The sequence below is a fragment of the Uloborus diversus genome, chromosome 6 (assembly GCF_026930045.1).
Source record: "Uloborus diversus isolate 005 chromosome 6, Udiv.v.3.1, whole genome shotgun sequence".
NCBI lineage: Eukaryota > Metazoa > Arthropoda > Arachnida > Araneae > Uloboridae > Uloborus > Uloborus diversus.
The window spans coordinates 12,588,771-12,615,826 of record NC_072736.1 but is presented as its reverse complement, the minus strand read 5'-3'; the positions used below and the strand labels follow the sequence as shown (position 1 = coordinate 12,615,826).

At 32.5% G+C, this 27,056-nt stretch overlaps 1 protein-coding gene across 1 annotated transcript; it reads left to right on the top strand.

Moving 5' to 3' along the window:
- On the top strand, positions 1-24,385 carry LOC129224217 (speckle targeted PIP5K1A-regulated poly(A) polymerase-like). Its single transcript, XM_054858640.1, has 7 exons — positions 1-9; positions 1,080-1,289; positions 5,699-5,934; positions 9,487-9,704; positions 10,456-10,532; positions 22,683-22,835; positions 23,714-24,385. Exons 1-7 carry the CDS (start codon positions 1-3, stop codon positions 24,383-24,385), a joined length of 1,575 nt encoding a protein of 524 aa, XP_054714615.1.
- Positions 24,386-27,056: the final 2,671 nt, after the last annotated feature.

The window sequence follows — 27,056 nt, the reverse complement described above, 5'->3', positions numbered from 1 at the left end:
ATGCCTATGGTAATATCATTGATATTTTCTTATTGTTTCAATCTTGCATGGCTTCTTCACAAGGCATTCTAGTTCAGAAGTAATTTTATCCTCTCATGATTTTCATGAGTTTTTTTTTTTTCATTTCAAATATGCCAGAACTTAACATCACAATGCACCACTTAACATATACAATTTGATATAGACCAACATCCTTTACAGAGTACATAATAAAGATGAAACTGCAGTCTCTGGATGCCAGTATATTGCTTGTATAATATATTTTCCTAGATGCCTTTTTAACGTCAAAAACTAGTTTTTGAGGCGACAAGCAGGGGCACCTCTTATCCCTCAAATTTTGTCTGACAGTTCAGCAGATTTGGAAACAAAATTGAAATATTGCAAATTAAAAAATAACTTATGAAAAGGGGGGGGGGGGTGCAATTCTCAATTTGCAAAATGAAATTCCAAATTATCGAATGATAAAATACAAGTATGTGCACATGCCTGCATCTAAGGAGAATACACATTTGGCATCATTTAAAAAAATGCAATATTACAGTACCAAATTTGCCAAATCATCAGATAAAATTTGGTGAATAAGGATATTTTTGGGAGGTCACAGTAGCCTTCCATGACCTCCCATGGGAGCCCACATGTAAGTAATCATAAAACATGCTAATTATAGCCAGGGTATGAAGCAAGTTGTCCTTAGGCATATTTTACTCAACTTTTGAAAGACATAATTTGCACACCTAATACAATACCGCCACAAGTCAGAAATTGTCGATTTTGAGTTACATACATGTCCTGGCGCATTTTTATTAGTTCTATTAAAATGCAAGACAGCCACAAATGAGAAAATTTTTTTTAACCTTATTTTTGAGATGCCTATGTGTGTTACTGTAAGAATTTTAGCTACTACGCATTACATTTAAATCAATTTTTCTCGAAAAGTAGTTTTTGCAGATTTTTCAGTGTTGTACTAGATGTGCAAATTGTTTTGTATAATCCTGCAGTATTTACAAATCCTTCATCAGCTAGTATATTTAATTGAAGTCTTAATTTTGTAACTTATTTCATTATTTTAAAACTTTCAGGTGTCTTCTCAGATCGAGACATTTTGTTCGTTACTAAGTATAACGCAGGAAGACATTGAAAACAGGAAGAAGTTTTGTCAATCACTTTCAGACACCTTTCAGCTGTACTTTCCTCAGTTCAAACTTAATCAGTTCGGCTCCAGTGTCAATGGCTTGGGATTCAAGGGATGTGATGTGGATGTCTCAATTCAGACAATCTTCAATGATGAAGTAAGGAAATGTACAGGCTAAAGTAACCCAATAAAACTTAGTCAGTCAAAAGGCATAGAAATTGTCGTCTTATATTAAGCAACTTCTTAACAGTTTTCATGTGTAATCAAGGGCAGATCCAGTAAGAGAGTCCTTACGAGAAAAACCGGAGAGTCAATATACAAATATGGGGCTCAAATAGAGGTTCTGAGGTAAACTTTTAAAAATATGTCTCCAAAATGAAACTTTAAGCATTATTCATACACAAATTTAGTTAATATGCAAATTTGGGGCTCAAATAGAGGTTCTGAGGTAAACGTTTTAAAATATGTCTCCAAAATGAAGCTTTAAGCAATATTTGGTCGCTTATTGGGGGAGGGGGATCATTACCTCTCCGTGCCTGTATTTAATACTGTAAAAATTGCATTAATTTGTGCATAGTTTTATTTTTATAAAAGTTTTTTATTTAGCAGTTCTAGCTGTTGCTCTTAAAAAATACCCAAGAACGAATTTTGGGAGAACCAACTTTTCTTCTGTCATGTACGAGATTTTATTTTTTTGTTAATAATTATTTGTATTGATATAAAGTGACGTCTGTTGTTGAGTCATTTTCTAAAGCTATTTCATTTAAATTTCCTACTGCATTTAAGCAATCTGAAAATAGTGATTTTTATTGATCATATTAAGAAACATGTTATTTGAACTTAATCTGCTAACGCATGTACAACATATTACATTAAAGTCAATGTGCTCTTTTCCCAACATTTTCAAAAATCAAAGTCTTAATGTTAACTTAACATTTTAAAAATTTATGCATTTTTAAAGTATACAGTAAAGTAGCTAAAGAAATATAGTATTATACCGTTTGATTACCTTTTTATAAAGATTCTTTTGATCCAAAATAACGATAATAATGAAAATAATAATGTTTAAACTTAGGGCCATAACCAGACTTTTATTTCAGGAGGGGATTCCGAAAACAGATTTATTGAGAAATCTATACTTGTTTTTAAAATCAGAAAGGAAATGCTGCATTGTTATACAAGAAGTGGCATTTGCAATAACTGCAGTAAAAATTAGCTCTGCAAATACAGCGCCTAGTTTGTACTATCTTTCAATAACGCTAATTTCATTTTTCAGATGAAATGTGAAAAAAGAAATATTAATATTAATAATCATATTTTTTTTCCTAAAAAGTATAATGAATGGCTTTTTATGTAATTATATTTAAAAATTATGGAAGGGGTTTGAACCTTAAAAACCCGACCCCTCTTTAAACATAATGAAATATTCTGCGATTTTTAAAAAAAATTCTTATGTGATTATTTAAATAATTTCATTGTAATATAACTTTAAATTTGCGTCTCGGCAAGATTTTTGTCTGTGCTGTATCTCATGATTTTTTTTATAATGCTTTGTTTTTATGTACAGTAAAAACCCTCTAATGCAGACACTAACGGGACAAATTTTTTTTGTCCGCATTTCGAGGGTGTCCATTAGGAGGGGTTTTACTGTATATGTTATGATTTTTGTTGTTTTAGATCACAAATTGCCTATGTTACTTACTTTTGTCCAAAAAGAAAGAAAACATTATCATACAGTATTTTTTAACCCAAATATACATCAAAGAACAAAGACTAAGAAAGCATTTCAGCATCTATATTTTACTAATACCAGCTGTGCAGGAAATATGTGAAATAAAAAAAAATCACTCAAGCTTTTGAAACCAGTTTTTCTCTTATCAACACATGTGCAATTTTATGTCTGTGTAATTTTACACCAGACTCCAAATCAATTTATTGTGAGCTCAAAATACTGAAATATTTTCAATATTGAAACTAACAAAGGCATGATGTACCATATACATTTTGGTGCTGAAGAGGCTAATAAAAGTATTTTTCCTTATCAGGTTTTGTAATTCAATTTTGAAGCTTTATTCTCTTACTAGTGGTACCCGCACGGCTTTGCCCGTAATAGAAAAATTAAAAGGTCTTTTGGTTCGCCTGTATATTTACAAATAATGGATGACGAATTTTCTCTCCAATTGGCTTGTACCCATGTTACGGTTCCACGTTATGATAATTTCATATCTCGCCAATTGGCTTGTGCCCATGTTACGGTTCCACGTTATGATAATTTCGTAATTTACTCATCCATCTTATGATAATTTTGTTCTTAAAATTGGAATAGAAAAAGAACAACATCAAATTTTCAATAAATCCCTTTGAGGTGCACACCCCCATACTACAAACTAACTTTGTGAAAAATTTCATGAAAATCAGCCGAACGGTCTAGGTGCTATGCGCGTCACAGAGATCCTAACAGACAGAGATCCGCACAGAGAGAGATCCTGACAGACACAGAGACTTTCAGCTTTATTATTAGTAAAGATATTATGTGGGCAAGGACCAAGGTTATGCCTCACATATCATCAACATTGCACAACTCGGAAAATTTTGAATACTCAGGGAATTTGAAATTTTCCTTAAAGTTCAGAGGGAAACTCTGCTTTTACATAAAATGTGAAAAGACTGCTAATAACCTAAATAACTTGGTTCTTTCGTATCACAATCAAAATTCATGAATACATTTTTTTTTCTATTGCATGAATATATTTTGTAAAAACTCTAATGGTCTTCTTGATACATTAATTGTAACTCTTCTTACTCCGTCTCATTCGTCAGCACAATTACAACACAACCCCATGTTTGGCAACTTGTTGGCTCCGCAGCATATGTCTTCAAGCTTTAAATTTCATGAGGTCTAATTTTGTTAAATTCGACAGTCAGTAGTCAAATATTCTCTAGCATTTATATAATATTGAGAATACTCTAGGAAAACTTGTATTTTTTAAAAAAAATTGAGTATAAACCCTGATACTAATGTAGTTGGCAAATGTTTTGACATTTATGTGGAGGATGCGTCAAATGCATATGCATGAAAAAAAATGCATATGCATCTTGAACCAACACAAAAAGTTTATTTTCAATGCTTAGTGTTAAACTTCTACAACAATGTTTACTTTTGAATGTTCAATTACAGTCTTAAACATATATTCAAGTATTTATTTACTTGGGGGAGAGGTGAAATGGAGTGTTGGTTCCAGCAGTGACAGAAGGTGTAGAAGGGGAGATGTGCTGTCATCCAAGGGCGCAATTGTAGAGGGGCAAGGGGGGGGGGCTCAAGCCCCCCTTGAAAATTAGAACTTCCTTGCTTTTAGTACTTTTTTCTTTGCAAAAATATAAAAATATTTCTTCTCCAGCCATTAATGAATAACTAATTAAAAATGTCAAATTTTAATGGCTCTAATCTGTCCTGAAATCTGCCTCCATGAGGAAAATATCCTGCTAAACCATGGTTAAAATTTTTGAGCCCCCCCCCTCCCCTCACAATTTTGCATATGGGCGCCCATGCTGTCGTCTATATGTATACCAGCTGCCTGCCCGGCGTTCATAGTGTGCAATCAAAAAAAAAAAAAAAAACTCAGCTACATTTGTCTTGTTTTTCTTTTTACTTCCTTTTACAAAAAAGGAAGTATTGTATACGCAAAAAAAATTTCATTCAAAAATCAGCCTTAATTTCCATTTTTCTCACCCCCGAATGAATGTTGAGTTTTTTTTTCGACCCGACCACACGTGGATATATGCCTAGGAACCTACAGACACCCGAAATATCCATTTTGACGACCCCCAAGTTAATTACAATGAATTTTCTCATGACGTCTGTATGTACGTATGTATGTCCGTATGTGTGTAAGTGTGTATGTATCTCGCATAACTCAAAAACGGTATGCCCCAGAATTTTTGGTACGTAGACTCCTACTGGGGCCTAGTTGTGCACCTTGCATTTTGGTTGCATTCGGATGTTCCTAAGGGGGTCTTTTGCCCCTTTTTGGGGGGAAATCATTATTAATTTCGATGTAAACTCAAGTGGTGTTATAATTTGTCGGACACTTGGCGATACATCGCCAGTCTTTTGGTCGCCAAGTTTTGTCGCCAACTTAACGACGAATTTTGCGATGTTTTTTTTTCCTTTTTAATTTGGTTTCAATATGGCCACTGTTGGTGATATTTAGAGAGTAAACAACTGAATCACATTAAAATTGCCAATAATGAGGAAAATGACATTAAATTGGAGTAAAAGGAAGTCATGTGATGCACACATTAGCTCGTTTAAATATATTTTCTCTTTAATTGATTCCATCTCCTTTGTTAGATGCTTAACCTTTCCTATCAAAAATAGCTTTGTCTTAAAAAAAAAAAAAAAAAAAACCTTTTTAAAAGGGTCTTTAAGGATTTTGATTTTGCACTACATCAGCTCATACTTTTGGGAACCAATTCTATAGCAATAACCACTAGTTAGATGAAATTATAATTTTATGTTTTTCATAAAAAAACAAATTACTAAAACGTTTTAATTTTCGTTTTCAGCCACATGTGATGTTAAAAGAAGTACCATCCTTAGACTCTGTCATCAACGGAGAAGTGTCAGATGAAACTGTGGCTCGTATGACCCCTCAATATCTCCTTCGCTTTGTGAGAAGAATTCTTCGTAGGCATTGCCCCGATATTAGGGAACCCATACTACTTATAAAAGCTCGTTGTCCAATACTTAGATTTTATCACTCTAAATATGATGTGTTCTGTGATTTTTCTTGTGAAAATGAGTAAGTAATTTAAATTTTTTTTTAGATTTGAAGAATTTATAAATTTCTTTTTGAGATTTTGCTTTTGCAAATGCTGTTTTCAAAGTCATTTGTAGTTTCTATCCTTACAGGCTGTGTACAAATAATGTCACCCTTTGGGGGGGGGGGGGCATGAAATTGTAAGTTATAAGGGGGGCATTAAGGTGATGTGTGACACCTTAAGAAAAGGGGGAGACAAAAATATTGAAAAAAAGTGACATCATTTATGAACAATTACTGTTTGTAATAGTTATTTCTAATAGCTAATGTATATGATTTTTTTAATAATAATTTTCTTCTTATCAACAAATATTTAGCTCAGTGTTGCAACGTCACAGGGAAACCTGAAGAAACAGGGAAATACAAGAAATTCAAAAATCAAGAGAAAAACAGGGAAAATCCTGGGAATTTTGAAAAATTCTTTAAAAATCTGGAAAATGCAAGGAATTTAATAAAAATTTTTGATTAAAGTTGCAAAATTCAATGCCCAAATATATAAGCTACCAAAGATTAATAATAATTTTTTAAAAAGTCATAAATAAAATAAAAATTGGTGATTTTACTTTTTTTTGTAAGTAAATATTAAAATACAACAATATTACTTCTGAAATATAAAGGAGAATTGATGCTGCCATTAGATGCTTCTACGGGTTGAAAAAGTAATTAAAATCAAATGTACTCAAAAGGAAAACTAAACTTTTAATCTATAAATCTTTTATCAGACCTGTACTCACATACTCCTCAGAAACCTGAACATTGACAAAAAACAATGAAAATGCCCTTGGTGTCTTTGAATGCCACATTTTAAGGGCCATGTTTGGAAGAAAAGAGGTTGATGGTATTTGGCACAGGCGCTCTAATTTAAAACTGTATCACATGCTTTTAAAGAACTTGATGTGGTGAAATTCATAAAAATTCAAAGATTCAACTGGCCAGACTTTGTTATAGATTGAATAAAGAACTATCAAAAAACAAAATTTTTTTGGCTATACCTACAGGAGTTAGAACAAGGGGTCGACCTAACCTCAGATGACTTGATTGCCTTGATAAGGATTTTTCTACCATAAAAGGGAAAAATTGGCAAGGCATGAACAAAAAGAGAGGTGTAGAAGAAAATTGTAGAGAAGGCCACGGCCCACCTAAGGCTGTCGTACCACTGAGGAAGGAAGGAAGGAAATATTAAAATGTCTATCATGTGTGTGAAAGAAAATATTATTTATTGTTTTATTTGACGCAGGGCTTTGCCCGTAATAGAAAAATTAAAAGGTCTTTTGGTTCGGCTGTATATTTACAAATAATGTATGGTGAATTTTCTCGCCAATTGGCTTCTACCCATGTTACGGTTCCAGGTTATGATAATTTCGTATCTCGCCAATTGGCTTGTGCCCATGTTACGGTTCCACGTTATGATAATTTCATAATTTACTCGTCCATCTTTTGATAGTTTTATTCTTAAAATTGGAATAGAAAAAGAACCACATCGAATTTTCGGAAAATCGCTTCAAGGTGCACACCCCCATGCTACAAACTAATTTTGTGCCAAATTTCATGAAAATCGGTCGAACGGTCTAGGCGCTATGCGCGTCACAGAGATACTGACAGACAGACAGAAATCCGGACAGAGAGAGATCCGGACAGAGGGAGATCCAGACAGAGAAACTTCCAGGTTTATTATTAGTAAAGATAAAGAAGAAGAAAGATAAACACATTCTTCCTCATATTATCAAATTTATTTGAAAAATGGGCTTAAAAATTGGAATAGAAAAAGTACAAAATCGAATTTTCGAAAAATCGCTTCGAGGTGCACACCCTCATGCTACAAACTAACTTTGTGCCAAATTTCATGAAAATCGACCAAACGGTCTAGGTGCTATGCGCGTCACCGAGATCCAGACATCCTCCTGACATCCAGACAGAGAGACTTTCAGCTTTATTATTAGTAAAGATGATTATTGAATTTTGCTAATTTAATTTAAAGAGCATGAAATAAGTTTAATTGCCAAGCTATTGTTTCAGTTATAACAAATTCTTCTTTATTACCTGTTATTTTAATCTATTTATTTATTCTTTTCCCTCTGTGATGAAACTATCAGTATATCAACGTTCTTTTTTAAATATCAATGTTCGCTCATTTATAATGCTGCATATTCATACAAGAAAAACACGGGAATTTTTTTTCCCAGAAAGGAGTGGCAACCCTGAGTATTTCTCACCTTTACAAACTTCATCATTTAAAATGTAGATTGGAAAGAAGGATCAAAAAAAGTTGAAATTGTGAGGGACAGATTTCTGCGATTACTTTCATTATTTTTGGTGAATGAAATAACATATTGTTAATGTTTGAGCATGGTTTTTAGTAAACATTTGCCTTATTGTAAGAAGCATGAACTTTTCATTCAGTCATTTGAAACATTAATGTTCAACTTATTTCTGTGCCATTAGTTTAATTTGTGTTGTTAATTCTGGTGTGTTAAAATGCATACATGTAAGTGCTTTATGACCAAAAAATACCACACCAGAAGAACAATTCTGCCGTGAGAAGGTAGAGGCCAGTATCTACACAAATGAGTTTTTGAGATATATTTGAAGAAATGCGTTTTTTCGTACTAACAATGATAAGGATATGTTAGAATTTGACACTTTTCTCATGCTTTATTTAACATGAACCAAATACTGAAAAAGGAATTATTTTTGGTAAAATTTAGGTATTGTTGATTTTGCATTCTGAAAATTCCATGAGTTTTATATGAACAGAACCAAAAGTTGGGGGGGGGGGGGGGGAGAATTCACGAAGCTAAATTTTTTGCGAGTACAATAAGACTAAAGAACATTAGATTACAAAAATGTAAAATAATGAATAATTTGTAGATACTGCCCTTTCCCTTCCCACAGCAGAACTTCCTTGCACTAGTGTTTAGCAAGGCCAAAGAGCACCGGTACAATGCTCCTTTACTTTTCCCCAAGGCGAAAGCTGTCCCGGAAGATTATTTCAAACCCCAATTTCTCCCCAAAGCAGTCCAAATTGTTTCAGATCATATCTAAGCCTTGCTGAAATGGACATTTTCAAAATTCTCATTAAACCATAACATTGCTTTAAAATGGACAAGCCAGTCTCAGTTCAAGGTTGTTATATGAAATCACAGTTAATACTTTTTCTAAAAAATCCCCCCCCCCCCCCCCCCCCCCCCGTCAACACATATCAATCAAATTTTTCCAGTCTTCTGTTCCGGTAAGAAAAGTTTGGTACACCAACACTGGTGTGTACTAAAAATGGTGAAACTTCTATGAGTGATTAACTCTGTCAATGACCAATTTTTCAAGGCATTGGAGTTATCCCTTATTGACCTGATGTCAAAAGTCTTCTAGAAGAGACTAGGCTATCATCTGTATACAACCACATCTTTAATCTGTAGTTTTAAATTTAAGTCCAATTTCTTAGTTTTAAAGTATTTATTAAAGTGATATCATTAAACTTTGCATATGTAATATCAATTAAGTTTTTATTGTAAAATTTTAAACGCATATTTATTCCAGGTTTTCTTTGCGTAACACAAAAGTCTTAAGACTTCTGTGCCATTATGATGAACGATTTGCACCTCTTGCCAAGCTTGTTCGTTACTGGGGCAAATATGGTGGATTTGTTGGAGACATTGACATGTTCAACAGCTATGCATTTTCTCTTCTTGTTGTTCATTTTCTGCAAACGAGGGATCCCCCGATTCTGCCTCCTCTGACAACAATTGACGATTCAGGTAATGTTTATCATTCACGTAGCTACTCTTAGAGAAATGATATTCTTGTAGACAAGTACTAACTAGCATGAGCACTGCCATAGTGCGTAATCCATCCCTTCTATGAAAATATTTGGATGAAATATTTATGCATGTTATCCCCTGTTTTTCTTAATTCCTTTCAGATTCGGGAACACTGCTTCAGTTTAGTTTTTTTTTCTAAATGATTATAATTTTTAATGACTAAAAATGAAAAGTTAAATTAAGTAACAAAACCAAACAGATAAAAAACCTAATCTAATATGGTGCTAGAAAACAGGACAAACAAAAAAGGCCAAAAACATGCACGTTGTCTAACATTTTTTCAACTAGTTTTTTTTGTTATCATTTTGGTTTTGTTACTTTATTTTTCATTTTCTTTTTACCATCCCCACGCACAGATATATAACAGTCAGTAGGTATTTAGAGCCTAGGCTTGCTCTGTATTTAAAATAATCTGTACTATATCATCCTACATTATACTGAATCTATGTAAAAAAAGTTTTAAAATGTGCTTGCTTTACTACAGCTAGATGAAAAGCACACTGTAAAACAATATTTGATGGTCTACATTAAATTCAATAAACAATCTATTGTTGGCACTCACTACATTAGAACCATAATAAATTACTTACTGCATTTATCATTTACCAAATGTAGATACATTGTAATGTTTTTTAATAGTTTATTTCCTCTTATTCTTTAGTGAAAATTTAATTATTTCATCTTTCAGAATATCTCCATCGTGGAAATGTAAATGACGATGATCTTCTCTTTAGAGAAGTAAAGAAAATACCACCCTCAAAAACAGCCAAAATTTAGGTAAGAAACATCTTTTTACTAAAAGAATTTCTTCTTGTTATGGTATTCATTTCCTTGACTGATTCAATGTTTTATTATTATTGTTATAATTTTAATTTTTATAATTAAAGTAAACAAAATCTGACTTTGCACCTAAATCAGATATAAAGTCCTTGTCCTTTTTTAAAGACCACAGTTGGACATTCATACATCAAAGTAGCAAATTGTTGGGGAAAAAAAAATCGATTTTTAGAAATTTCGATACATAGAAGATATCTCAGTTTATCATTAATTGCTCTTAAAGCATTAAAATCAAAGCTATTTTTTCTTTCTGAAATTTAGTGTCTAATTTATATGAGAATCAGATTAAATGAAAGTTAATAATTAAAAAATGAAGTAATGTTAAATATTTACTGAGCACATACATGGTTTCTAAAATATCTACTGTATTGTGGTTTAATGTTTTCTATAAGTTTCAATACTTTCATTGTGGCTTTCGATTTCTTATAACAGTACAGTAGACACTCTGCTAGCAGAAATACTAAATTTAATAGAAATGACATTTTTGTGCCTTCAAATATCTTAATTCTTTGGTCATTCAGCTTTATTTGCTACTTGCTACTCTAAGGGATTTTCCTTTTGACAATGTAATCGAGAGAAAAGTAAAAAATCAAAAATAAATTATAAAACACAAAGAGCATCAAAATGTTTTTTAAATGTAAAGACTTATTTCTATAAGCTTGGTATGCACTAAAAGTATGAAATAAAATAACTATGATTTCACTCAAAAATTGCACTTAATCTTTCAATTTTTAACTTCAATTTAATTGGCTACTTTAGAATTAACTTAAATATAAAAATATTAAGGTTAATTGTAATTTTTAAGTGAAATAATGTACTTATTTTATTTTACTTTTTAGTGCAAACCACACTTATAGAAATAATTTGTAGATTAAAATTTTTCAAAAAGTTTTATTGTTTATCTGGTAAAATAATGGTTTTCATGATGCTATGACTCGATTTCTTAAACCAACTGGAGCGTATACTGCTAGTCAGACTATAATTCAGCTCCCGATTCCACTTTTAAACTGTTGCCAAAAAGCAAAAATAAATAATAGCAATTATAAAGTTAATTTTGTTGAGATTAAATTATCGAGAATGGACGTTATGATTATCTGGTCCGGATTTCCACCCCCCAGGCTTCTCACATGTAGTAGTTAAAAAAATCAAAAGCTTGAATTCAGTTCTAAATTCATATCCAGATCAAGTACGCACATTAAAACTAACCAAACAAAACCTTAACAAACAATGAAGATGAACGTCTCACTTGAAAATTCATTATTTGTTATCTTGTATTCAATTGTTTCACTGAAAATCTTAATACATAAAAATCTTCTGTGCGGACATTTGTCACCATAAGGCTTTTAAACGGCTGGACCGATTTTGATCAAATTTTTTGTGTGTAACTAAGTTGTGGCAAGCATGGTTTCGAAGCGCAAGGGATAGAATCGGAAACATTTTTGTTAATTAATTAATTAATTTAAAGATTGGATGATTATATCTCCCAAATGATTAATATTTATTTTAACCTATTATTGAGTGAGAACTGAAATAAATATTTAACCCGTTGCCAAAGGCCAATAAGAAAGCCAGCTTTGCTTTTTGTAATGAAATTTATTACTGAGATATGTTAATTGAGAATAGATAAAACGTAGAGAGAGAGAGAAGCCTTCATTTCTTGAAAGCAATGATTTTAACTCCCGTGATATATTTTAAATTAAAGTACTGCAACTGCAAGGTTCATGCAAGATGTGTATTCTGTCGTCGTAGTTGAGCCATGTGACCGGATCGGTGCTTTAGGTTTTCCTAACCAAATGATCAGAAAGTACCATATGTAGCAACATTTGTTTCTCGGATGAAATCCATCTGAGTTTGGGCACCAATGTCGAGAATACTTTAAGGATTATCTAACCAATCAGTACATTATTAAAGGAAAAGATGATGGAATTTAAAGACGAAACAAATTTTATTTTCATCCAGATATATTACAACAGGGGTAGTTCTGTACACAAAAGATCAGTGCAGTGAAAGATCTTTATCTTTGGTAGAAAGAATAAATTAGACAATATATGAAGTTTAAAAAGTTTTCGTTCAAAAGGTCGGACTGCTAATCGGTCGCAGTTGGCTTCGCTCACTGATCGGCTGAATTACAGTAACGTGGTGGCTTGGCGACTTTGACTGTAAACAGTAGAGTTGTGTGATCATTTGTTTACATTTTAAAGCTACTGTTAATGTAATTTATTGTATTTTTTGTTTATTTGGCGATTCAAATTGCAAATAATTGTTTTTTGTTTTTAAGGAGTTTTTAGTCATTTTAGTTGAAGAATGTGTTTATTTTACATCGAGTGGGTAGGGGGAGGGACGAGTGATTTTCACTTATTCAGAGAGGTTTTTACCTTTATCATTTTTTAAACGATATCCTTTCGATTGTTATATTATTTTTCATATGGGGGATGCTGCAGCGGGATTTCCCGTTTTTTCTGGATGGGTATTTAGTTTTTTACACTTAATATCTGAGGATGCTTTTTATCCTTTGAGTATGGCTGAAGGAGCAAACCATTAAAAACGGGGGGGGGGGGGGGGGGGAAAGTTAATAAAACAACTGCTGAGTGGGCATTAGATAAATCAAATTGTAATAAATATACGCATTCTGACACCATAGCTGCTTAAAATATTTTTTTTAACTTATTTTTTTTAACAGAACGAATCAAACACTTGATAGTTTATTGAAATTTTTTACCTTTTCAATTTACAAAGTTTGCACAGAACAACGTCTGTCGGGTCCTCTAGTTCCTTATAAAACTTCTTCCTAGCCAACTTCCACCCTTGGCTGTTGAGCCAGTAGGCGACATGCTGGCCGGTATAAATGGGCCTCTCTGAAAAGGTTGTGCAGGAATTTTTTACTTTGGTCCAGAGCAGAGCAAGCCTTCAGATGTTCCACATTCATATTTCCATGGCCACATTGGCGGCACTCTGTTGATGTCAGTACACCAATACGGTGGGGGGGGGGGGGGGGGGGCGGCAAGATAATCATACCCTGTCTTCATCCTGAAAGCTGCCACGCCAACCGCAAAAGTAGATTGATCGAGGGGAGGCTCTCCCAATTCTTTTCCAATGAGCCTCTCACAGTTCTATCTTTGAACTGCTGATGTTATGTGAGTCTTAGCAGAGTGGAGATTGCTTGGGCTGAGGAAGAGCTGTCTCTTGCTTTGCCAACTTTTTTTTTCTTATACCCCCGTTTACACTGGCCGAGATATACTAGTTTAATTTTAAACGGTGTTAAAGTTAAACCGCGAGCCGAAACGGGCGTTTACACTAGCGTTAGTTTAAACACGTTTAACCGTAACTTTTTGTTTGTTTACATTCTGTCATTCTGCTGTAGCGTCGTTGCTTTTTTATTTTCATGCTCGCTTACACTGTTTTTGTTATTAAAGAAAATAATATTCAAGACTGAATCATATTTTCTAAGCACATTGCGAAATATATTTAGCAGTTTGTACGATTCTTATTTATTTTTAAGCAATTTATGTTCGAAGCACTGATTTTGTGCACGAAAAAAAAAAAACCCTTCAAAATCAAAGCTTTGAACTTGAAATCAGATTAATAGAGTGTTTTGAAACTTCATTGTTGGGAAATAAATGATTTCCTTTACATTTTCCTTCATGTTTACGTTTCATAGATGAGAAGAAAGTAGATTTTGTACATCAATAATTCAAAGGTGAAACGCACTGTCTAGTTTTGACACAAGTAAAATTTTTCGGTTGATAAATATCTCAAAATGTTTAGACCAGAATAAAAGTGTTCTTAGTTACCTGGAAAAAATTAGGAATTTGTAATTACAAACGAGCAAAAATTGACTTTTTAATTTTTTTTTATCTTGAAAGTAAAGCTAATATTTTGATCAGTCACTCTCATGAATACATAAAAATAATAATAAAAATGTTCACTTTGTTCTTTTTTTCCGAATGGAGAATATGTATTTATGAATTAGTACTTTTTCAGTTCTACAGATCATACACTAATGATCATACAGATCATACTCTTTTTAATTTATCTACAGTGCATTAGTCTACATTTTGCACAGCTGAGTGCATTTGACATGCATCCAATTAAGGTGAACATATCGGTAGTGGCCACTGCTTCAACAGTGCCCACTTCAACGTTTATATTTGAAAAAAATAGGGTTCCACGTTTTCCAATGGATTCAAACATGAAGGAGGTAATATCGTAAGTGCACATTTAATGAAATTGTGATTCCATTGGGATACCTGGAATCCTAATTTTTGAAATATAAACCTTGAAATAGCCACGACTGAAGCACTGGCCACTATGGGTGTATTTACCTTAGAACCGGTTTTTATTTATATTTCTGTTCAAAAAGCTTTCGTAGTCGTCAATCACTGCTTTCGAGAAGGATATAAATCCTTTTCTTTTCCTCTGCACAATTATTTCGATTTGAAACGGTTGCTTTTCAATGTAAGTACTTATAGTTATTTCAAGTTATTATAAGACCCCCTTCCCCCATAATTAGCCAAATATAGCCTAATTCTGCCTTTCAGGAATTCTTGTTCACCAACTTCGTACATCTCAAATATTGTTTAATAAGCAATTTAAATGAAGATCATATTTCTTCCCTGAGTGCTCACGAATTCCCCACAGAAAAACATTTTTAAAAAGTCTTTCGATAATGAAATGCTATACAAATCGTTTGTTTTAGAGACGTACCGAGTAGCACTTTGGCCGAGTACCGAGTGCTCGGCCTTTCACTACTCGGCCGAGTACCGAGTTACTAAGTACCAATTATGTTTTAAGAACCACCGACACACATTTGATGAATTTTGAACTTGGAATAGTAGTATAGACCTCCTGGTCCATATAATGGTTTTTAAAACTAAATTCCTGCTGAAATTTAATTACGCATTATATATATACAATTTTGTTTGTGTCAAAAATTTTACAAAAAAATTATTTTTAAAATTAAAAATAAATAAATAAAAGGTATGATTAATCAAGTTGGAATTAAAACAAATAACAATAAAATCCCTCTAATGCGGACACTAACAGGACAATTTTTTTTGTCCGCAATAGAGAGGTGTTCGCAGGACAGGGGTTTAATAATGTTATTTTCATTGGAACTGGGGAATTAAAAATTGTCCGCATAAGAGGGGTGTCCGCCTTTGAAGTGTGTCTGTTAGGAGGGGTTTCACTGTATACCAATCATAGTTCTAGTCCGCCAAACATAAATAATTCTTAAAAGCAGATAAAACAAATATGCAGAAACACTGCAGACACTAGTTTCTGCCCCCTCCCTGCCCGTTACAAGGAACGTCTTTTTCAGTGCATAACATGTGAGTTAAAGAATGTAAAGACATTTGACAAAAAAATCTGACTTTTGTCGGATGCCTTTAAATCTACGAGCTCCCATTTTGTGCATTGAAAAAGGAATTCTTGTAACGCCAAAACACATGTCTGCAGTGTTCATGCACTGTGCTTTTAACGTTGTTTTGTTTCCTTTTATTTTTTAAGCAAAGGTATTTTTATATTTTTTATAACTAATTTTTGTTTGTAGCAAAAATCCATTTTTAATATAAAAATTCCATAAGTAGTAAAGGTATACTTACCTTTTTTGCATAATTTCTAATAAAAAGTTTTATTTACTTTGGGGACATTAAAATAAAGATTTATTCTATTGAAGCATTACAAACTGCATTACTCTCAAAATTTAAATTTGACTTACAAATTTTAATTGTAAATGATTGCAGAATATAATGCTTGCTCTTTTTTTTAGACATTTTAGTATCTGTCTTGGACAATATTCAATTTTTTGCAACTACTCAGTATTGGCCAAGTTTCTGATCAGAATTTGGCCGAGTACCGAGTAGTTACCGAGTTCTCGGTATGTCTCTAATTTGTTTCAAGTACACAATAAAATTCACTTTGCGACATATTGTCAGACCACACCCATTTATATTGCAACCTCTCACTTTCATGCTCATTTTTCTGCAAAAACAATTTTTTTATTGCGAAAAAATTGCATTTTTTATATATTTAGCAAGGATGTCTCTGAAAGGAGAACCAACTGTATGAATGGTTTCTTAATTGTTACACGTAGAAGTACCTACTAAATTGATTTCCCAAGAAGAAGTCTTTTTTTTTTCAGTTTAATTTTCCTAAGACAAAAATTAGGACATTTTGGCATAAGAACTGCACATTTAAACCTGTGCTTCTTCGGTATATTTTTTTCCCACCTTCGAACCCGAGCGCCTTTTTTTTTTTTGCCCTTGAACAAACCTGTGCAACTTCAGATTTTATGCACCTGTGCATGTTTTGTTTTTAATTTGCGGCCTCTTAGGGTACCCAGTCTGCCTCTGCATATGCATATGATCCTTTTGTAATGATGAGCCTATCTTTCTTGTTTTTCACATGTTTTGTTTTTAGTTTCAATGCATGTGTTAATGTTACTGGTAATCTAAGCTATTGTATATATTAGTTTCTTTTCTACTTCTTTCGGATTATCCGGCAAATTAGCTTATCCGATGTTTTTCTTGCTGCCCTGTTCTAAGAATAACCGGAAGTTAGCTGTATTTTCATAACTTGAGAAGAAAAAAGGGTAATGAATATACAGTACAACTTTGGTTTAACAACACCCGATTTCCTCAATTTAATGATACACTTTTCCGGATTTCACTTGCATTGAATGTTCATGCTCCTGGATTCAAAGATTCCCTTGGCAATTGTTAAGTCAGTTTATACTGTACTTTTTTCTTAAAGAATGTAAAATCAACTTATTAACAACTTGGTTTTAGAAAAAGGAATTAAATAAAAGCTGTAATATGTTTAACTTGAAGTGTAAATTATGATTTCTTTTAAAACAAGCAAAAACAAAGTACAGCATTTCAACAAAAATTGATACTCATTCTTTGATTTAATGCTTATTTCCACTGATATTGCAACTCTTGGGGAACGTACTCGCTTCACAAGGTACTATATGTATTCATTCTGGTTTCAAAGCAGTGGGTAAAAAAAATAACCTACTTACTGCTGCAGTTTATGATGCAAAAGATGTTCTTCTAGGTGTTTTCAATTTTATGAGTTTTTTAATAAAACAAATAACTTTTCCTGATGATTCCAGGTTCTCGCTGACAAAAAGGAACCCAGAATGTTAAACAATACATTTTAGGAGATGTAATTGATTATCAAATAAATAATCAAAAATGAATTGAAATCTCAAAACATTTTCACATTTCATTATTCGAGAACATTCATACATTAATCATTTGAGTAAAAGTGTGCTTTGACAGTACCAGTAAAAAGTCTATTTGCAATGAATTCGAATTTGCACCATGCATTGTTTTTTTCTGTGATCTTCTGAAAACAGTTAAATCCTCATTTCCTGAGTTTATCAAAATCAACACCAGTTCAGAAAACTGAACGCCCAAAGTGTATGGATGACATAAAAAGTAGAGAAATATTCAGTTTTGTATCAAAAGAAAAGGGGAAAATATCCCCAGGGAGATTGTTGTGAAATAGTAATAAACACACATGTTTTCAATTAAAAAAAATATATTTTATTAGCATCACACACATACTTAAAAAATAGATCTTAAAAAGTTTAATGGGTCAAGTTTAACTTTTGGTCTGGGATTCTTTCTTGCTAGGTACTAGGTTTTTGAATAACCTTTTTAAAAATAAAATTATATGGTGAAAGATCTGGTTGTTTGATATAAAGGAGAGTAACACAACTTTGTTTTATTATTTTAAATTTTCAGTGACATCAATTTCTTCAGATGCTGCAATACAAAGCATCTTTCTTGAAATCCATCCGCTTCTTTCTGTAGAATTCTTTAAGGTATATGCAAACTGAAAAGCATAAACAGAAAGGTTGGTATTAATTAAAACCAAATCTCCCTGTTATATGCCATTCGGTAATGAAAGGAACTGCAAACAAATGTGATAAAAATGTTACAATTTTCCTTCACACTTTATCCAGGCTTAAGACTGGCAGCTGTCAATGCTGGCGTGTTTAAAAATTGTTTTTACAAAAACTAAATTTTAATTTTTAAACTGTTGCATGAAATAAACTAATGCGTAGACATGTGCTACAGTTAACACTCTTCTTCAGAGTAGAATGGATGTGCCTCAGTTTTAGGAGTCTCCTCTCTGTAATAAAAAAACTTGATTAATTTTCCATTACAGTGAAAATAACATATGACTTAAAATAACTGTAAAATAAAGTTAAACAGAGCATTTTGGGAAACAAACATGTAGAGATGGACTGCAATGGCTAGAACTTCTACAGTTACGTTGTTACTGAGGGAAATTTGACAACAATCGTGAAATCAAATTCAGCTTATTGAATATTTCGACTCGACGAAATTCAGCTTATCAAAAATAAGTAACATACGTTAGATTTTCAGTTAAACGGGAATAAATATTCACTTCCACTAACCAGTTTTTGTCTTATCTAAGGTTGACTTAGGTAAGTTTCACAGTACTTGGCTCTAAGTTTGTAACATTGCCATAAATCGTTCTTTTGGATCTGTAACTCAAAGCAAAACATAATGCCACACGGATCAGATTTGCAGGTCGGATGTGGCCTTCGGGCTGTAGGTTGGGCATCATTGCACTGGGTAATATGAATGGAATGATGACTAAAGGGTGCTATTTCATGTGCAAAGAACTCTAATAAAGTTGAAACAAGGTATTTAAGGGATCAAAAACAAGTTTTCTTCACTAAATACAAAAAAAAAAAAACTCTGGTTAGGAAAAAAATTCACATATTGTAGTAGCGATTGGAACTAGATAAACCACAATAAACAAAATCAACTTGAATTCAAATAACTCTAGGGGCCTCCTTGGCAGAAGCTGAGTCTTCTAAGCCGGAGGCTATGGGTACGATTCCCACCTTGCCTTGGGTGTTCATTCCTTCTCATGTATTGATGTATTGTAAAACTTTCATGTCTGTTGTCCTGAGAATAAAATTCGGAATAACGTTGCGGATTATTAGAGGTACAAAGTTTCACTACAATGAATAGCTAAAGACCGCAATGGGTGTAATGAAATCGAAAGACTCTAAAAACTTCGATTACTGAAAAGTTATACAGGAAAATAATAAATTACTCCGCAATTCATGTTGTAACTCTGAGAAGTATGTGAGCAGGATTATTTTAACCAATATTCAAGGTATTAAAACAGTATTAAAATGAGTAAGGAATAGCAAACAAAAATTTCCATTCATAGGAACAATTTAGTACTACAGTCAAACCTCGTTAATAGGAACTCGACAAAGAAGCCCAAAATATTTCGTGTTAACCGATTTCCACATTTACCGGATTTTGTCGAAGCTGCCAAGTTTTTTTTTTTTGTTTTTGTGACTCAGAAAATATAGTAACCAAAGTACATTTGTACTAAAATGTTCGCCCAAGCATTTGTATTAATAGTTCAAGTAAGAAACACAAGTAATTCGAACCAGGCATTGGCTATTTAGGGCATTTCTTTACGACAGTGCATTTTCAAACTTCTGATCGAAAGACTGGATTTTTGCTGCAGTGTTGGTGGGTAAATAAACACAATTTATTGCTTTTAGACCATAAACCTCTACATCGGCAGAACAGTTGTCTTGAATCAAACTTCTTTTTTCACGATGAAATTTTAAATCTACGTTTATCAGCCACTTGGTAAAGATTTCACTGTTCATCCAAGCTTTTTTACTGTAAGCATAGTCTGCAGCTAAAGTTTGTTTTTACTTGAAGCAGCGAGATTTTTACGATTTCCCTACAACAAGGAGAGAAATTTTTTCGCTGGCATTCATGTCGCTTGTGTCCAATTGCAGATCTTTTAACTTTCGAAAGTAATTTCAAATAAAACGATGAGAATTTAATTTTTTCTTCTTCCTTTTTTTTTCAAGACTTTAAAATATTCTTTGTCTTATGCAAGAATTCGTCTAAAATCTTTTCATGTTAAGTGATAGATTTAACACTAATTTGTAGCTTTATCTGATGGGGAGTCGCATTTACTTCATGCTAAGCGAAATTTTGCGATAAGCAAGTTTGTGTTACAGGGTTTGACTGTACTCACTATCACAAAGTAGTACATAACGTCTCATAGAACTGTTTCCAGGGTCACTACTTCAAATACGCCAGGCCGTCTGGGGCCAAGGCTTGCCCTTCATCAATTTGGTTCACAAGGGTCCCTCTCTCACATAAACTCATAAAATGTATAATGCTGTGATTCCGAGCCAGGTCTCTGGTTTGTGACATAACCCTTCTCGGCGCTGCAAATAAGTTTTTCCATATGTAAACATAAGGAATGGCAAAGAGTAAATTTTGGCAAAGCTTTGTGCATTTTTCCAATTTCCATTATCTGTAAGAATTAAAATTTTCAAGGCGTTAGGTATTATCCTGGATGCTGGTCCGCAACACACAGAATATCAATTTCTTTTTTGTTACTTTTTACAGAAAACTGGATTGAAAGGTTTTACAAAGAATGATTCCAAAGCTGGTTTGTTTCAAAGTTCTATATCATATGAGACTTTTATCTGATAAATAATCATGACTTATTGGAACAAATTTCAAGCTGAATTAAAATCTTGCCGAAAAACAGTTCTACTTTAAGGCGGTATCTTACTTCTGGGCAGTGGCGTAGCTAGACCCGACTTTCGGGGGGGGGGGGGGGTTACTTCTTTTATCTCTCTCTCTCTCTCTCTCTATATATATATATATATATATGTGTGTGTGTGTGTGTGGTGTGTGTGTGTATAATCGCTTGGAATTTTTTCCTTTTCTTCTTTTTTTTTCTCTTCTCTCTTCTTTTTCTCTTTTTTTTTGAGACTAACTTTTCGGGGGGGGGGGGGGTTTGTCCCCAAAACCCCCCCCTTAGCTACGCCCCTGCTTCTGGGCAAAATTAATGTGGAAGCAACACCTTTAACAAAGTGTTAAAATATGGCCAGTATAGTTTTGCTTTTAATAAATCATAGTAGTTTAATTTTCCTTTTTAACCCTTTTAGTACAGAACAGTAATGAAGATTAATTTAAGATTCTTAAAAAGTAAACAATAAAAATTTTAATAATAAACATCTACCACTAAATATTTTGTACTTAATTTCAATTCATTCTCAACGAATTGATCTTTAACCAAAAGAAACTAAGAAAAATGCTTTGAAACATTCAATGACCTATTTTATGAATGCTTTACAAATATATTATATATTTACTAAAAAATTAGAACTATGTACTGTTTTTTTTTTAGTTAAGCATTTTGAAAGGTAAAATATAAATGAAATAAAAGCATTCAAACTTACCAGAATAGAGATGTCAGATTTTCTGATTTTGTGTTGAATTACATAAAATTTACAATTCACTTACGTTATAGATTTCCTTTAATTTTTTGTATGTAATATTAAACACTTCCAACGCTAATCTATAGGCTTTCATTTTCCGATCACTTCAGCGATTTTTATTTTTCTTCCCCGATTAATTCAATGTAAAAATAGTTGTAAACATGAGCAGATTTCAGCAATAAATTTGGTCTCAAGCACTTTGAAATATGATGCATCATGCATACATAATCATAAAAACATAAATAATAGTTATGAAAGCATTAAAAACACATCTGACAGATTTTCATAAATTTTTCAGCAACTTAATGTCCTTTTCCGGCGAATTTCCTTTTCATATTTAGCGTTGCGGCGGCCATATTGTTGTAAATAAACGTGTTTAAAGCAGTTAAGAGAGTTTCCGGAAGTCTCTTAATTTTAACACGCTTCCGAGCAAAGTTAAACTATCACATGACCGAACGACGTCATATTTTAAACCAACTTCGCAGTTAAACTAGTATAACTCAGCCAGTGTAAACGGGGTTTTAGATGCCCTTTTTTGGTTTTCGATGTTTACGCTACCTTTAGCTGAGATTGTACTAATGGGGGAAAAAAAACTTAAGATCAAAATCAAAAAGAGCCTTGTATAAATCCTAATTGTTTCTTTAAAATAAATTTTCTTTATCAGTGAAAGACCTTGCTAACACTCTGTATGTTTAATATTGTAAACTCTCTTGTAACTATTGTAAAAAAATTTTTTTTAATGTAAAAGTAGTTGATAACAGAGCACAAATGATTTACTTGTAGAATGCTTGCTAAAGGAATTCTTCTTTTACTACCTAAATTTCGACTTTTCAAGAGTGATTCTGCCCCTAAAAAGTACTTCAATACCAAAGAGCGACTTTTTGAATAGTCATCATGTGAACGACGAGTTTGAGGTAAGTCAATTTCCTTTTCCTTCTTTAAAAATATTTTTTTTTTTAAACAATTGAAAATCATGATTTTTTTGAAAGCATATACAAAAAGCTCGTAATTGAACTACATTTATAATGAATGGATCCTGGTAATTTTTGATATCACACATCTATTTGGCATTCAAGTTACTGGAGGGTTCATTGAGCAGGAATTTCTACTGACTGTATTCCTTCTTTTGTCCCCCCCCCTCCCCCTTCTTTCTCTCTCTCTCTCAAAAAAAAAAAAAAAAAAAAAAAAAAAAATGAAAATGAAAATGAAAATTAAGGGGGGGGGGGGAGACAAATTCTCCAAATGAGATAAATAGTTCTGGTTTTAATTTGGTTTATCTCTTCAAAAAGAAAGAATTGAACAATGGAAGAAGGATAACATTATATAAAGCAAGACGTTTGTTGAGCTATTGAATGCTGTATAAATCCCATACGCTTGCTTCAGAAACTTTTCATCTTAAACTTTTTTGCAATTCATTAATTTCAAATCGGACATTTTTGTTTTTACTTGTAAGATTGTGCCATTTTAAAAAGTGGGGGAAAATAAAAATCTTTTAGAGTAAAAATAAAATATAATGAACAAGTTTCAGTAAAAATTAGAATTTCGTACTTTTATATGAAAACACTTTATTTAGCTATTGCAAATTTTTTTAAATTATTGCTTCAATTTTGGAACAACATTAAATTTTTCTTTTCAATTTCTCATAGCATTATTGCACTCAATATTTGGGAATATACTCGAATTTATTGCATCTCTGGAAAATTCACTACATTCCTTTTCCGCATTCTCCGAATGGTAGAGCTTTTACTGTACTTGTAAAATTCTTGCTCAGAGAATTCCTCTTTCATTACAGTTTGGCTCAGTCTGTGTCTTGGATCCGTTCCGTCCCAGCTTCAATACCACTTCTAGTGCCAACTATAAGAACTGCAAGAGATTTCTAAGTTCTCTCATCAACACATGCAGTGCTTATCAAGATCAATCATTATGGATACCTCAAGCGAAAATGTGGGGTCTCTGCTCTTTGTTCCACTTGCCAAAAGCTGAGAATAAAGTGTATGATGACTGGAGGAAAAACTTAGTTCACAAAATAGAACTACCATACAAATTACAAGCTAAAGATATTTTACTGAAAATATTGGAGCATGGACTTTTATTTAACTGTAGCAGCTTTAACACTGAAAATGAGGAAGTTCTGGTTAACAATGTCATTTCAAAACCTATCATGAAATTGCATTGCAAAAGTTACTATAATACCTGGCAAGGGCGTGATCTGTGGCTTCAAAAGTACAAGCACGAAGCTGTTGACTTTTTAGAATTGCATCACTTAATATCGGTAGAATTATCGAAAAGCAAAATGGAGACTCGAAGGCAAATGCTTTTTGATTTTCAGATTCTGTGTTCTGAAGTGTCTGACAACACAGAACTAAAACTGTTATTGACTTTAACTTTTAAAGAATCTAAATTTCCTCCAATAGTAGCTATATTTTTGAAAGAATTTATTCCTGAGCTGTATAATAAACTGTAAAAAGAATGGCTTTTTTTTTGTCATTTAGTAAATTATACCTGGGTGAGAACCACCTTTGCATCAAAAATATTTTCCAAGAATATAGGTAGAAATATGGAACCAAGTGTGGATCCAGCTAGAGGGTAGGTCAGCAGAACAGGGTATGTACTTGGGGTATGCACCTGGGTATGCACTTAGGGTGTATTATATGTTACAGCACTTGAGTTCGATCTGTTGAAGTTTTTTGTTTACTTTTTAACTGAGACCAGCAGGGTTCGCTGATATATATCATGATATATATCTGATATTTATTTTGGAAATATCATGATATTTTTGATATTTATTTTTTCAACTACGACAATATCAATATAAAAGTTATTAATCATAGTAATATTTTTTATTTAATATTATTAACAATAAAAAGTTGTGTACTATATTTTTATGGCATTTATACATCATTAATATAACAAAGTAATATAAAATTCCTTTTTATTTTATACAAGCGGTACCCGCACGACTTTGCCCGTAGTAGAAAATTAAAAGGTCATTTGGTTCGTCTGTATATTTACACATAATGGATGATGAATTTCTCGCCAATTTGCTTACCCATAGTCGCGTATGGTAGTTGCTCATCTATGTTATGGTAATTTACTTGTCCACGTTATAGTAATTTTATCGTACATGTTGTGATAATTTTCTCGATAAAATGTTCTTAAAATTGGAATAGAAAAAGAAAAAAATTGAATTTTCAAAAAATCGCTTCGAGGTGCTCGACCCTATGTTACGTGTTGTAAAAAAAAAAATGTTCCTTTGTTTTGTATAAATAAAGCTAAAAATGGTCCGTAATTTTCATTTTAATTAAATATTTTAATTGAAAAATGATTTGAATATTTTTTAAGCGAAAAATGTTTTTAAAATTAAAGTAGTCTTGCAATACTTTAGAGCACATTTGTAGATAAAAAACACGCCACAATTAACTAATTCAATGATTTAGTGCTCCCTTTCAAAATGAGTTAATTGGATAAATAACACAATTTCGAACAGCTGTATCTTTTTTACAAACCAAATACACAAAACAACACATATAATGTGCATAGTGATAACTTACGATGTTTAAACGAAAAGCCGAAAGGCTAAATTCCGTAAGTCAATCAACAATATTACTTGCTTATACAAGCAGAGATAATACCACACAGTGGAAGATGCAGAATCAAATGTTGATGTGAAGAAATGAACATTGGAAACTTGTTTAAAAATCTTACCAAAAATTTATTGGTCCATAGAAACTAAAATAAATAAACTAACAAAATAAGTTTATAAGAATAAACCCTGGCCATTAGTGGAGGTGGAGTTCGCAACTCCCCAACACCTACCGGACCTAACTCACAAGAGGCTGACGAACACAAAAGAAAAGAGAGAGAGAGAACGATTGGAATCGTTCACTATTTATACTTGCCTCATTTGCATATGATTGGGCATCAAAGGATGCCAACCTAAAACTGAAACTTTACACGTGTCGAAAGAGTTGAGAAGTTAATCTAATTTGAATAAAGTAAATTTTATATTACATTACATTAGGAATGAGAACGCGGTAAAATATTGTTTACCGATGTCTATCACATAGTACTAGAATGGATAATTCAATTGGCTGAAAAATTTTATTTTTAATTTCATCCCCTTTTGGTTTACAGAGGTCAAAAATTTCATTTTTCTCATTTTTTTTTATTTTGAGGGGCTGTAATTTGTAAACTGTAAACAAACACACAATTACAGCTATATTTTCTCATTAGTGTGACTCCAGTGATTAGTTTTTGCCATATTTCACTTTGTGTTTTTATCCCCTAAACAAGTTATGACCCTTTGAAATGAGTAAAAATTTTACATTTGACCTTGAACTTTGGCCTGCTGTCATTTTAATTATTAAGTTACAGCTACATAACTCAGTGTGTGAGACTACTATCTTATGTACTTTAACATCAAAATGTAAAATGTTCTGCCATGATTGTTATTCAATTAGATTTGGGCCAAAATGCAAAGATCTAAAAGTCCCATTTTTGACTACGAAAATGACTTTTGATGACCTCTAAAAAATCAAGGGTTAAGGTTAGAGAAAAGATAAAAGCGGTTTTATACATCATTTCATATGCATCTTTTTGGGATATGAGTTTCAAAAAAATTAATAGCTAGTGTCTTATTCATTTATTGCATTCTCAAAAATAAAATAAGGGGAAACAAAAGTAGTTACCATGGAAACAACAAAAAGAAAATAAAATATTTTCATTTCGTTCAGGAAGAGAAAAGCAAAATGGTAAGCTCAAAACGTTATTGTGAACAAATAAATCAATTAATTTTTGCTCTGAGAATATAGATCGAATGTACTTTAGATTTAAAAAATGTTGCAGTGAGCAAATTTTCATTTTTACAAAACTAAGGCTAAATAATAGAGAGGCAAAAGTGCACATCTGAAACAAACCAACTGACACGTCCATTTCCGCCTATAAACTGGATATTAGCCTTTCCATGTAATCGATGGTCAGGCTAATTTTAAACAATAAACACTTTCTATTTTCTGTTTCCAAAATCAATTGTCTTTTTACTTAGTCCCTGTATTGATTACTAGTGGCACCCGCACGGCTTTGCCCGTAGTAGAAAATTAAAAGATCTTTTGGTTTGCCGATGTATTTACAAATAA